This window comes from Anguilla rostrata, chromosome 3 (assembly GCF_018555375.3).
Source record: "Anguilla rostrata isolate EN2019 chromosome 3, ASM1855537v3, whole genome shotgun sequence".
Taxonomy (NCBI): Eukaryota; Metazoa; Chordata; class Actinopteri; order Anguilliformes; family Anguillidae; genus Anguilla; species Anguilla rostrata.
Window position 1 is genome coordinate 71632232 of NC_057935.1, and position 13828 is coordinate 71646059.

At 50.1% G+C, this 13828-nt stretch overlaps 1 protein-coding gene across 2 annotated transcripts in view; it reads right to left on the reverse strand.

The window, feature by feature from the left end:
- Positions 1-1326: 1326 nt before the first annotated feature.
- The window catches only part of cacnb4a (calcium channel, voltage-dependent, beta 4a subunit), a 52199-nt gene continuing 39697 nt past the window's right edge, over positions 1327-13828 (reverse strand). For both annotated transcript variants that reach the window (XM_064329657.1, XM_064329656.1), the window contains 8 exons: positions 12014-12033; positions 10114-10194; positions 7259-7317; positions 6235-6344; positions 5518-5669; positions 4898-4993; positions 4311-4496; positions 1327-2604 (listed from right to left, as the gene is read on the reverse strand). In XM_064329657.1, the coding sequence (XP_064185727.1) occupies positions 2344-2604; positions 4311-4496; positions 4898-4993; positions 5518-5669; positions 6235-6344; positions 7259-7317; positions 10114-10194; positions 12014-12033 (965 nt within the window). In that variant the 3' untranslated portion in view covers positions 1327-2343. The remainder of the gene's footprint in view (positions 2605-4310; positions 4497-4897; positions 4994-5517; positions 5670-6234; positions 6345-7258; positions 7318-10113; positions 10195-12013; positions 12034-13828) is intronic.

Genomic DNA, 13828 nt, shown 5'->3' on the forward strand with positions numbered 1-13828 from the left:
TCTAACCCTTGCAAGGGGATGTTTTTCTACCCTCTGAAAATGTATAAAGTTTCACGGAAGCAAAGCGGATGGAGAATAAGAAATAACCTGCTAACGCCAAAAGAAAACCGAAATGAAGGTCGCTTTTTACCCGAGCACGTGTAGCATCAATTTCAGACGAAGTACGCATTTCACCAAAAGCTAACAATACTGAAGCTGACAGGCAGGTCTAATACGCGAGGAGAATGTAAACTTTCTGGTCTCTGCTGCTAAAATAGCGCTCGGCTAACAATTTTTTTTTTAATGGATGTGATGTGGAAGACTTCTTTTCACCCAAGGCTTTGAAAAAGATTCACTGAAGTACCGGAGAACGAAATTCATGTGTGAACGGAAAAAGTGCTACAAAACATCTAAGCCACACAGAATCAAACACTAAAAGTTTCAGCTTAAGGATTCTGTTTTGTTTTCTCTACGTTTACCCAGCGTTACAAAAGAACGTTGATTTGTATCTGAGCTCGTTAGCAGAGGATATGACTTTAAAATGTCCGCTTCTGAATACATTCGAGTGTAGAAAGCAGAGCTGATGTGGTGATGTACATTATGCAGTTTGCATGCTTCGGACACCGTTCAGTTCAGGGAAGAAATCTTTGCCTTTGCTCTTAAATTTTCAAAAACCACGCTATACTTAATTTTCTAGCCTCGCCGATCCTCCAGCTATGACAGAACAAGTCGATAGAGCTTGTGTATCTGTTGAACTGTACGAAATATTTTTCTTCTTCAAAAGACGAAAAAGGCCATGCTAGGAAATTTTCCAGACCCTTCTTCCTTGCAACTGACAGGATCCACCAGCACTGTGAGCAGTAGGCCTACTTACGACCGTTCTCTCTGTGGTACGGTTTGGCATGAGTTTCCTCACTCGCTGTCGCTACAACATCTGAACCGTGAAAATCTCTAGAATCACTACGCCATACTGCTACCGAAGGAAATGCGGCCTTCTCTTGCTTTCCTTACCAAACAGGGAAACCGTTAGCATGGCGGAAAAGTGCGCCACAACCCGGAGAGACGTGCTAGCAGAAAAGATACTTAAAATATGATGCAAATGACATCACATTCAGAGGGACCTGCTCGGGGACCGGGCACGCTGCTGTGGCAGCGGAGTAAAGTACCCGCCGCTGCACTTGAACTGGGTTCTGCTCCCAGTCCAGCGTAGCTGACGTGCCCTAGGTTTGAGCAGCAGAAAAGCATAAAAGGTGTTTCCCTACAAATTAGACCTACTGACCTCAGTCCTAATTGGTAAACTTGAATTCAATCCCCCTTAAAAGTGGACACGCCCGCCAGGGTGAGAAATGGGCCTGGCGTTTCCTGAACGGGCTCCAGGTACAGATCTAGTGCAAGCCATTTGGTACGTTTTTTTTAATTTTTATAAAATGTGTTTTTTTTTTGTTTTTTTTTTAAAGAACTCGCAGCTTGCTTGGAACTCGGGGAGTTTTCGCTTAGAAAAGGCGCCACGCCCCACGCCGTACCCCACGCCAGGGTGGGGGCAGGGGGGACGGGGGGGACGGGGGGGCGGTTGTGCGCTCCACACACCTCCCTCTGCTGGTCTCAAACGGCACTGCGTGTCGCTGAAGAGAGACGGACCGGAGCGGGAGGGGACCGGCACGGCTCAGACCGCACGCGGTTTCCTCCGACCGTGTGGCGAACGAGAACCGTGCCTGCACAGCCGAGACCGCAGGGCGCACGCAGACAACAACACCCACAACCGGGACAATTTCAACCAATCAAGGACGCAGAGGACGTGTCAGTAAAAACCGTTTCTATTGGCTCCCGAAAACGTGCAAGAGGTCGTGCGCTGGGCACGGGGTGCGTTTCGCGCTCGAGCGTTTCCGCGTGCTGGCGCTGGTTCGGGGTGGGGGTGGGGGGTGGGGGGGATGACGCTGCAGGAAGGGGGGGGGGGGGCTCAGAGGGCCTGTCACTGGGCGTCCATGCACAACCTGGCCCAAACGGAGCCGCAATCGAGCCATGCCATACGGGACGGGGGCGAGCGAGAGGGCCCGGCTGCCCCGGGGCAAACCCCCTAAACCTGCACTGCCCTTTTCTTTCCCCGGCCGTGCGAGGTTTTCTTATTTAAATTTTTTTATAATTTTTTAAAAATAAAGAGGTGCCCGGATTCGCCAAAGCGGACAGAACGCAGCTTTAGGGTGGGGAGGTGGGGGGGGAACCAGTGCCAGAGGGAAAAGAGACGCGTTACGCAATTTTTACGGGACGGAACTGTCCCTGCCCCGGCTCGGTCATGCCGGGTGTGAGAGAGTAGAGGAGAGAGAGGAGAGAGAGACAGAGAGAGAGCGGGGGGGGGGGGGCGCTGACTCAGAGCCGGTGTCGGGAGTCCTGGCTGTACCCCCCGGGGGAGCCTCGGTTGCGGTGGGGCTTGTACGTGTCCTGGTAGGGGTCCTGGTAGTCCTCCTCCACCAGGGGGTAGTGGTCGCGGCTGTGCTGGGACCCCGAGGACAGCCGGTGCCGGCTCTTGCGCGCCCGCTCGTTGTGGTAGTTCTCGTCCGACGTCATGAGGCTGCGCCGCTCGATGGGGGAGTGGTCTGCCGTGTGGTTGCTGTGTCTCATTCTTTGGCCCTGGGGGGGGCGGAGAAGAGGGGGGGGGCAGCAATCTCTGGTTAAATCCCCATAGTGCTGAACAAGCCATTGTGGTCCAAAGGCATTTAAGACTTAAGCCGCGTTTCCACCGCAGGAACTATACCCCGGAACTAGGAACCTTTTGAGGAACTCAGTGCGTTTCCACCGCAGGAACTAGGGTCTAAATTTAGTTCTGGGGGCTTTGTTTTACCCCCCAAAACGTTCCTGCTCGGGGGGTAGTACTTTCCGAAAGTACAGGAACCTTTAGGGTGGAGCTTGCAGCGCTGAACATTTCTGATTGGTCGAGTACTCGCAGCATTTGTGTTGTATTTATTTTCCGCCATTACCCGCCATGTTTGAAAATATGCAGCGGCAAACCAATTTATTTTCATAATAACTTCAAATCAAACTTGTATGTTATGCGGCGCAGTAGCCTACTTTTGGTTATAGCCAACGTCAACGTCTTGGAATTATAACGTGTGCTCTTCTGTTCTTTTCTTGCTTTAGTATTCGTTTTATAAAATGCTAAGCATTCGTGCTGGGACAGCATATTACGTAGGCTACCAAAACATTCAAACGGATTAATTCGGTTGCTGAATATTTTCTTCCGGATTTTCTTTGTTAGCCCGTTGTAATTGACTCAAAACGTTTGATACAGTTATGTGAGGTATGCGGTAGTTCTGCATAATTAACATTGGTGATACAGTACAAGCAAACTGGAAATCACCATCCGCACTTTTTATCCGGGTAAAATAACAGGTTAATTCTAGTAATCTTCCCTTTAGCTTTTTCAGACTGCCGTAATTTTACTCAATTTTACTGCCATTTTTCAATTCCACGAAAAGACCAGGAAGACTATGGACTAATTTATGGTGCATGGTTCGCAACTGGAGGGCACACTTCGCTGCTCGGCTAGCAGTAACTTCGAAGGAAAGCAAACGGTGGCTGTACCACTACTAATTTACATTTTCACGCAAGTCCGAGTTTTCGTTCTATTCTTGTCATTTTGCGATTAGCCTATATGGAATTGACGACGAGAAAGTAACCAAACAGCAAATTGTTTACAACGTGTGCATGTTTTCTGCTGTTGTTGCCAGTTATACATATAAATGTGAATGCATTCTGTTGCTTCGGATGTCAAGACATGAAAGCGAATGTTCGCATAAAAACATAATGAATGTGTTTGAGAGGATATATGAAAATCAATAAATACAAAAGTAACCATATATAGTCATTGTTGGTAACCCGTTGTATAAGTGGAATAAACCCCTCCGGGCTGTCCCGGTTATTAGAAAATAATGTAGGCTACTTCGGTGGTAGTATGGGGTTACGGAAGAAATCATATGACAGATGGACCGACGACAACGTTGCTTTTTCATAAGTCAGTGGGCTAATTTGCCTAATCTTCGCGGTACTTTAGACCCTGGTGGAAACGCAGACAACCATTGGCTGAAGGAACCTTTTAGTTCCTGGTAAAGTAGTTCCTGGGACTGAAAGTTCCGGGTAATTTTGGTGGAAACGCGGCTTTATTAACACCGACAGTGTGGATTATTGTATATTATTTTCACACCTCAGGATGCACCTGTAGATACTGACACCGAGGTGCAGGCGCACCTGAAAGACGAGTCATTAGCGAATATTGGCGATTAGTGATTATTGGCGATTAGTGATTATTTCGCGGTGTCAGGAAACAGCGGCCAGCTCACCTGCAGTCCGGAGATGGCGGTGGGGTACGGGGACAGCGCGGTGGAGCCCAGGTTCCTCCCCAGCAGGGGGTTGAGGGGGGTGCTGTTGGACGTGTGCGTCGCACGCCAGTACGCCTCCAGGTACTCCGCCAGGTGTTCACACGCGTCCTCCAGCTGGTTCTCGTCCAGGATGATGTCAAACATTTCCTAAGAAGGGGGGGGGGGGGGCACAGAGGTTGGGGTTAGCTAGGAGGGGGGGAGGTGAGGAGGGGGGCATTGTGGGGAGTAAGAGACCCTGCTCTGTAAACACACACAGCAGGGAGGGGGGTGAGGGGGGGGTGTAATGCGGTTGAGGGGGGGGTGAGGGGGCATGTAAGAGACCCTGCTCTAGACACGCACCGGAGAGGGGGTGAGGGGGTGGTGGGGGGGGGGGGGGGTGAGGTGGGCGGGTGAGGGGTGGGGGGCGAGGCACTGTGGGGGTGTAAGAGGCCCTGATCTATAGGCACACACCAGAGGGAGGGGGGTGAGTGGGAGGGGCATTGTGGGGTTGAGGGGGGATGAGGGGGGGTGAGGGGGGGCTTTAGAGACCCTGCCCTAGGGAGACGCACCGGGGGACACTGTGCCAGTTTGTCCGCCGCCACCAGCTGCACGTTCAGGTGTTTGCTCTGGGACTTCCCCCGCGATTTGATCAGCCGCTGCAGCACCTGCGAGGGAAGGGGGGGGGGGGGGCAAGTTAAAAACACGTAAAAAGGGTTCGACAATTAATTTCAGGCTTCAACTGGAGTTATGCTACTGTAAATACTAACTGTATACTAGTCACGCATTTTCACAGAGCAGCCCTATGTGGCCATTACACCATAAAACACTATTTTAGAAGCATGAAGGTCGCGTGAATACCGGTTTATATGACTATAAATAGAAATAAATTGAAAAAATATCATTACTCGCACTAGCCTTACTTTACTAATTTACTAATATCAGTTACCACTGAAGTTATATAAACCACAGATGAATTATTCAATTAACTGTTCAAATAAACCTGACTTACAACGCAAGCCTGCGTACACGGTATGCCCCTGGAACCAGGGTTCGAAAAAAATACTGCATTAATCAGCAGCCCGCAGCCACTAGAGGGCAGTAATAGCACGCCTTCCGTAAAGGCTGTTAGAACAGGACTCCCCAGGGAAGCAGGCTGCGTCTGTTTGACGTGGTTTCAACCCCCCCTTACCTTCGGAGAGGACACTTTGACGTGGACGATGATGGGCGCTAAGGACGTCTTTATGAGCTGGGCGGGGTGGTTAATGGTGTCAGCGTCCAGCACCACCAGCTGCAAGGAGCGGGCCAGCTCGAAGATCCGCTCGATCTCGCTCTGGACCTCCGCTGTGGCAAACATTGCATTCCGTTACACACACACTTATCCAGGGCGACTTACACACACTTTTACATACAGCATTTACACTGCATCCATTTATACAGCTGGATATATACTGAAGCAATGCAGGTTAAGTGCCTTGCTCAAGGGTACAACGGCACTGACAACAGGAAAGAGTCACATAGAGTAAGTATTTGGACAGGGACACTATTTTTTTGTTGTTCTGGTTTCGTACTCATTGGATTTGAAATGAAGAAATAAACATGAGGTTAAACTGCAGACAGTCAGGTTTCATTTGAAAGGTATTTATATCCATATCAAATGATCCATGTAAGAATCACAGTCCTTAAACACAGTTCCCCTATGTATAAAAAATGTTTTCATTAATGCCATGACAGAGACGTTCGTCAAAAAACTGAAAGAAGATGAGGTTCATCACATCCTGAATTACAGTACACATAATTAATTTACAACTCAGGCATACAGCAGATACTTTAAGCCAAAGGATATTTTGCAAAAGGTGCGTTTAGCACAGTCAGTAGATATCCACTAGAGCTGGAGGTAAGAGCTTACCTAAGCTGGACCTGGTGTTGGACCTTTCGATGATGGCTCTCTTGCTGGGGTTGTTCAGTACAGACCTCTTGGCCAAAGATATGTCAGCAGTGACTCTTGTGATAGATATCCTACAACAGGAATGCATAGTCAGGTTTGCAGAGGTAAATTAATAGGATGAGGTAGATAAGGCCCAATATTTTTTTCTTTTTTCATTTACAAATGTGTGCTCCAGTAATACTTCACTGATTTTATTTCTGAGACCTTAAGCATTGCAATGTGTGCTTCTCTTTAAACCTTTTAAGGTTCCCAAGCATGATGCAGAAAATCCATCTGAGGATATTAGGAAACACTCAATAGTGATTACAAAAGAGAAAAGCAATGTAAAAAAAAAAAAAAAGTTCAAAAGAAAGGAAAACTGAATACTTGTAGGAAAAGAGAGCAGATATTTTTAATAAGCACAAAGATGAGTAGATTTCAGAAAAGCCTTAGGGATAGACAGGTAAATCACTGGTATTTATACATAATGAACAAATGAATATTCTGAACTATGTAATGGAATTGGGATTATGGCCATTTCTGGAATTATTTCCAAAAACCAATGAAAGGACAAAACATGATCTTATGCCACTGTTGCACCTAAAGACTCTGGGTTATAAAATAACAGCAGCAGCCATGTCTTAGGCCCAGAATGATCATACAGAGGAAACCTGGTGCTGTGCTTGCTTTGACCTTTGACACTAGCTCACTAGTCTGTGTATAAAGCTAAAGAAGATCCTGCGTACAGGGCCCTGCTTCATAAAGCAAGACTGCTGTGTTAGCAGGATAACTGTACTGAGTAAAACTCACAACTCCCCCAAATCCAGAGCGTGGACTGAAGAGAGAAAGAGCTGCTCTGGTGTTATCCAGCTAACTCGGTAATCCTGCTCTGTGAAACACCCCCCAGCACAGATATAGGTATCTCTGGGGGGGGGGGGAGAGGGGGGGCTGGGTCCTAACCGCCTGCCTGCATCGGGCCACATGTCTGCGGGCCGGACAACCTCACCTGCCGTCAAACCTGTGCTTCAAGAAGTCAAAGAGCGCTTTCTGCATCATGTCTGTCACCTGTATGGGGGGGTGGGGGTCACGATGGGGGCAGTTACAGGGCATGGGGGGGTGGGGGGGGCAGGGAGAAGGAAACAGAGGAGAGCAAGAAGAAGATTAAGAGGACAGAGCAGCAATCAGCAAGCAGAGGAGTAGATTAGTCATGTCTGCCACGGTTCAGCTCTGCTTAGCAGAGGAGTTGATTAGTCATGTCTGCCACGGTTCAGCTCTGCTTAGCAGAGGAGTTGATTAGTCATGCCTGCCATGGCTCGGTTCTACTCGAGCTGCTCGTGTGAAATGTGCCCCGCCGCTGCTCTTTGGAAAGCGGGCCATCTCACATAAAACAAAATAGACTGATCACTGACCCCTGAGGAACTAAAGACAAAATGGCGAACGAAAAAAAATTATAAAATCAAATGATTTTAAGACAGCGCTGCTGCTTCTCGACACAAGCTACAGAACTCTTTTTTTTAAAAAATCCTGAAACGGGATATAGCCATCGTATCTCACTTCAAACGAACCATGTCCCCCGTCCTGGACACTAGGGCGCTCGCTCGTTCCAAAACACGAGAGCTGAAATATTCTGGCGTCTTCCGCCCGGCCCTATAAATTATGCACCTGGCCACCAGGCCGTCCTCCAGCACGGCACCATGGCTTCCGTCCACCTCATTTTCAGCAGAATTAATGGCGGTTACATTAAATCAGGTGATTAGGAGCCACAATGGGAGCTGCCATGACGATCCGCGCGTGCGGGGGGGGGGGGGGGGAGATGAATGGTGCCGCGGCGAACCATCCTAAATCTATTTCTGTCAGACGTCTGTTCGGTGCTCCGGGGGGCTGGGGAGGAGCAGGACGGCGGGGGCTGTGCGGAGACACTGGCCCGCTCGCTCAGGCACAGCGCTCTTCACCCAGGGGCTACGGGCTCGAATCCGCCCGGTTTCAAAGCCGCTTCTGGCAAAGCGCACTGTGTGCGGTGATGAAATAAATAAGGTGATGTAGCATCCTGAAGGGCTGGGGTTCCGGAGTCACAGTTGCAGTATAAAAGGTTTTTAAAGCACAAGGCATTCAGGAAGAACGTTACGCATAATTTTCCTTCATCGCTGTCCCTTCCCTCTGTGGCAATCTCGCTTTTGCAAATGCCCCCCCCCCCTTCCGCCTGTATTTGGGGGGGGGGGGAGCCGGTGCAGTCAGGGACCCCTCCCTTGTTAACCTTCACGCACCGGCTGAGCGCAGATATTCCGCACGTCAGAACCCGTCCCTTTCCCCTCCTGGTCCCGCCTGGCTCCTGGGACCGCAGGATGATTACCTGCTTATTTTAAAAGGCTCTCCCCCCCCCCCCCAGCAGCGATGAGTCACCGCCCTGCCAGCCCCCACAGCTAAGTCCGCACGGAAGGGCCAAACTGTAATTTCCCGAGTAAACAAGGCATCCTTCCAGCGGCTCTCACAGCTCTGCGTAATCGCCCGTCGAAGCCTGAGACTTATTTCCCTGCATGATGTCAGCAGGACGTCTGAATTCCGCTCCAGCTTTGCCTCGGCCTTCCTTCCGCGCTTCCACCCTTTGAAGAGCAGCTTCTTTTCGGAATGTTGTTTACTTCAGAATTCTAAAGTCAGTGTTCTAGAACTCCGCTGCTTTCACTCACCGGTAGCGATTGTGACATCAGCATTAGAATGTTCAGTTAAGATTGTTCCAATCACATGTTTGTGACTTCACACCTTAAAGGGTCAAGCAGGGCCAGAATGGAATCCAGTTGCTCCAAAGCTCGCCTTTGAGCTTTTTTTTTTTTGTTTAGGCAAAAGAGAAGGGAGCTCAGTATGTCATGAAACTGTTGTTTTTTCCTTGGTTACTGGTAACCATAAGAACAAGCGAAGCGTGCGTTCACACGTGAGAACGGTCGCTGTTGGGCAGGGGGAAAATGGAGGCCAGCCTCAGCTCCGGCTCCTTCAGATCCCCGGCCCTCGTTTTCGTCCTCGGCTGCCGGCGGCGTCGTTAGCAGTTTCCACCGCCAGCCGCGCGGCGCTTCAAGGGTGGCGTGACGCTCTCTTTCTCTCTCTCTCTCTCTCTCTCCTTTTTTTCTTTTTCTAATTTCAAACCGTGCTCTACTTTCGAGACTGACGTGCCGTAACCAGAAGGTTGTTTCCATGGTAACGCCGCTCGCGAAGACGGGGGGGAGCGTTTCTGTGACGACTCCGCGGCGGCTCCCCTCTCGCCGAGCCCGAGGGGGGGCGGGGCGGGGGGGGGGGGGGTCGGGGGGAGGGAGGAAGCAAAGAGCCCCCCCATTCCCCTCCCCTCCCCTCCCCCTCCCTCCCTTGCGCCTCACACCAGAACAGGGCATCACCCTCACGCCTCCCTGGCACTGTCTCCCGCGGGTGGTGACGTGCCTGAATAGTGCCACTCCGGGACCTGGGGGTGTTAGGGGGTCGGGGGGGGGGGGGGGGGGGATGGGGGACACGCCATGCTCACACGCAACACGTCCACAGACCTGCTTCTTAGACCTGATTGGTTGGGACCTTGACGTGTCACATGCTGAACGCACACTATGGCACTAGAGTGGCGTCGGTGGCAGAGAGGGTTGATTTGAGAGAGAGGTTGAAGCGATATATTAGCATCTCATTCCAACTCCTGTTGCTGGAAATTTTACCCTCACTTCATTTTACCCTCACCTTGGTGGCTTAGCTAAGCTGCGTGAATGTTCTCTGTTGAATTATTACTGTCATACTGTCACACTTTTTGGTTTCTGCACTGGACATCCAATCAGAAAGCAGGAGCTGGTCATGTGATAGCTAGCTGGTCCAATGGGAGAAGGGGCTGCTTCCTACCTCGTATCCCTTCAGGGAGGGTCCCACCAAAACCACAGGCCTCATGGAGGGGACGACATCGTAGGGAGGGATGTGTTCAGTCTGTGGTGAAAGCACAGGGTTAGAGGGAGCACAGGGTTAGAGGGAGCACAGGGTTAGAGACAGCACAGGGTTACAGGAAGCACAGGGTTAGAGACAGCACAGGGTTACAGGAAGCACAGGGTTAGAGACAGCACAGGGTTACAGGAAGCACAGGGTTAGAGACAGCACAGGGTTACAGGAAGCACAGGGTTAGAGACAGCACAGGGTTACAGGAAGCACAGGGTTAGAGACAGCACAGCAGCACAGGGTTGGCGACAGTACAACAGCACAGGGTTAAGGATGGCACAGGGTTAGAAGAAGCACAGGGTTTGACAGCACAGAGCTAGAGGAAGCACAGGGTTAGAGACAGCACATGGTTACAGACAGCACAGCAGCACAGAGTTAAAGACAGCATAGGGTTAGAAACAGCACAGGAAACACAGAAGCACAGGGTTAAAGACAGCACAGAGCTAGAGGAAGCACAGGGTTAGATGCAGCACAGGGAACACAGCAGCAGAGGGTTAGAGACAGCACAGGGAACACAGCATGCACAGGGTTACAGACAGCACAGGGAACACAGAAGCACAGGGTTACAGACAGCACAGGGAACACAGAAGCACAGTGACGGTACTGTCTTGCTCCTGGCACCAAACAACCTGGGCTTGGCAACCGGTCTGGAAAACGCGCCTAATCAATGGAATAATATTACTGCATTTACGAACGTTACACTACAAACCCGAGTTAAACAAACGTGTCCTTCGTTCGTCAAAACCCTGTCACGCGCTAAAGAGCCGTACTGTACAGAAAAATAACAACCGCCAAACAGAACACTGGAAACGCTGGCCCTGTCGTTTTTACAAACTGCTGCCGTCAAGAGTCTAAGGTGCTTCGCTTTTACCTCTCAATAATGCGCTGACAAAGGCAATATTAATAAAATCGCTGCTCGATCATTGTTATAGACGGACCGTCCAATTCATTTAATGCAGCCCGTTCATTTGGCTTGCCCAATCAATTTAACGGCATCATTACGGCCCTGGCCCGGGTCCTGCCAGGTAATAAAGCTGGAGAGGTCCAAATGAGTGCAGGCTGTTCCGCCGCGATATTTATTGGAAAAAGACGCACAATAAACAACGCGCAGCGACTGACGGTAGATCCGGGCTTATAACTCTTGGAGCAGCAGAAGTTCGGGACAGTGAAACCAAGACAGTGGTTACTCATAATAAGGGCAGTCGTTAGCTCGTGTGATATTAACGCTAATTACAAGCTGACATGCTGGGGCACACAGCACGGTATCCATCACCTACTGTATACAGCGGGAGGTTGGCTCGGTAAGCGTCCGTCCGTCGCGCTCTAGTGCTTACAGTTTACATAATAGCGCTGGGTGATAACACCGTGCAGGTTTAGGAAGCGCTAAACTAAGCGCTATGTGATAACACGTTGTGGTGCTAGGAAGCGCGTAAAATAAGAGTTATGATAACACGGTGCAGTATTAATAAGCGCGTAAACTAAGAGTTATGATAACACGGTGCAGTATGAATAAGCGCGTAAACTAAGAGTTATGATAACACGGTGCAGTATTAATAAGCGCGTAAACTAAGAGTTATGATAACACGGTTCAGTATTAATAAGCGCGTAAACTAAGAGTTATGATAACACGGTTCAGTGTTAGGAAGAGCGTAAACTAAGCGCTGGATCATAACATGGTGCAGTGTTAGGGAGCGCGTAAACTTCGCGCTGGATGCTAACATGGTCCAGCGTTAGGAAGTGAGTACAGAGTTATGGTACATCAAAGACGAGAGGGTCGGGCATCACTAAAACACGTTTCTCTGAGTGCACTCACCACTTTCTGCTTCTGTTTCCCTGTGAAGAGAAGAGAAAAGGACCGTGAACGCACAGCAATGCAACGCCTACGCAGCACGAATGTAAATACAACAACAGGGCAATACGGACCCCCACCGCCACAACGGGCAAAACATGACATAACATGATATTACAAGACCTGAAGACCTTCAACCATGAGGAACGTGCACAAATACATTAACGGTCAGAGATTACCATATATGTTCATATTTTATTTTTAACAAAGAAAAAACAGTTTCCACTAATCATTCCTGAACTCCTGTATTAAACTGACACAATCATTTTTTTAAAATTAAATTGACACAAACAATCATATTATATATTAGTTATCAATACTAGCTAGCATGTCTGAAAAATATGACAGGGAAACACGTGGCGTGGGACTGTAGCTCAGCCAAGCATCCGATCTTACAGCCGTCTGCTCAGCTGTTCTGTTTCCCTTTATATTTTTCTCAAATAAACAATATCCCCTCAATGAGGACTAAGCTAAAGTGGTTGTTATGGGTAAGTACAGTATACCCTGTACTACCTTACTGAGAGAGATACCATGAGCCTGAACTTCTGCTCGCAGTATTTACAAATAGCAGAAGTTTAGCCACGATTTAAATCTGCTCTTAGTCACGATTAACCAACACATCGTACATTATGTAACAGTGTCATCACAAAATTGAAACGTGTGAAAATGATCCCAGTTTACAGTTTGAGTCGGCTTATAGGACACAGGCAGGGAAATGAATCTGTGCTTCTTTGACCTGTGCTTGTGGTCTGTGGATCAAGCGTATCTCGTTACCTCCGGACAACAGAACACACACTTTGTTGCACAGTGTTTGGACATGGCTGTGTTTTTGGCTGAAACCAAAGACACACCGTCCGACAAGACACAAAACAAACCGCTTGTCCCCTCCCCCCAAATCTCCACACTCATTGAAACATAATCATAGCTGGTCCGCTTCCCCTCAGACTGTCACTGCTGAAGGACCACACAGAGGTCCCTGTGGAGGTGCTGTGGTGTACAGACCATAATAGAAGCAAATGGCTGCTATGGAACCACAGAGGTCACCCCGGTTTCTCAGCATGTGGGGTTACCTTACGAAGAAGAGGTTCGCTTGCGTAACTGTCCCCCGTAAATCACCGGGCGCGTGAAGCCTGCACATGCAGCGCGTTAGAGCTGGGGGGCGTCAGCGTGTCGAGAGCCCCGCCCCCCCCCTGCCTGCATGCAGTAGCATGATCAAACCAGTGTGAGATGCCACAGGCCCCCAGCCAAGTCACATGACCTCCGTTTAGGGGGTCACGGTCAGGGGTCACGGTCAGGGGGGGGTCAGAGTAGAGATGCTTTATCCTGTTGGAGGAGACCCAGGACTTAGCGAGCCAGTGGCCCCGCCTTCCTCACGGCTCGGAGGAAGAGGATGAGGAGGATGAGCGGGCCGACAGAGCGCACGTGGACCTGCCGTCGCGCGCCCCGTCCACCGCTCCCCAGGGCCCCGCGCCGAACGCGCGTGGCACGTTCCGGAACGACGCGGAAGCTTCCGGAACCTTCCGCTGCAGCCGTACGCCAGGGGAGCTAGCGCGGTCAGGAGCGCCTCGGCGGCCAGCCTAAAGCTACCCGCCCCGGCCGGGACGCTGCTGGGCAGACAGCAGGCATGAGTCAACGGTTCTCACCCTGGAAGGCTTTCAGGCCACCCATCTCGGCTGGCAGCGGCGCCTGATTGGCAAGCAGCGATGCTAACGCATAGCGTAACCGCGGCATGCTAACGCATAGCATAGCCGCGGCATGCTAACGCATAGCGTAACCGCG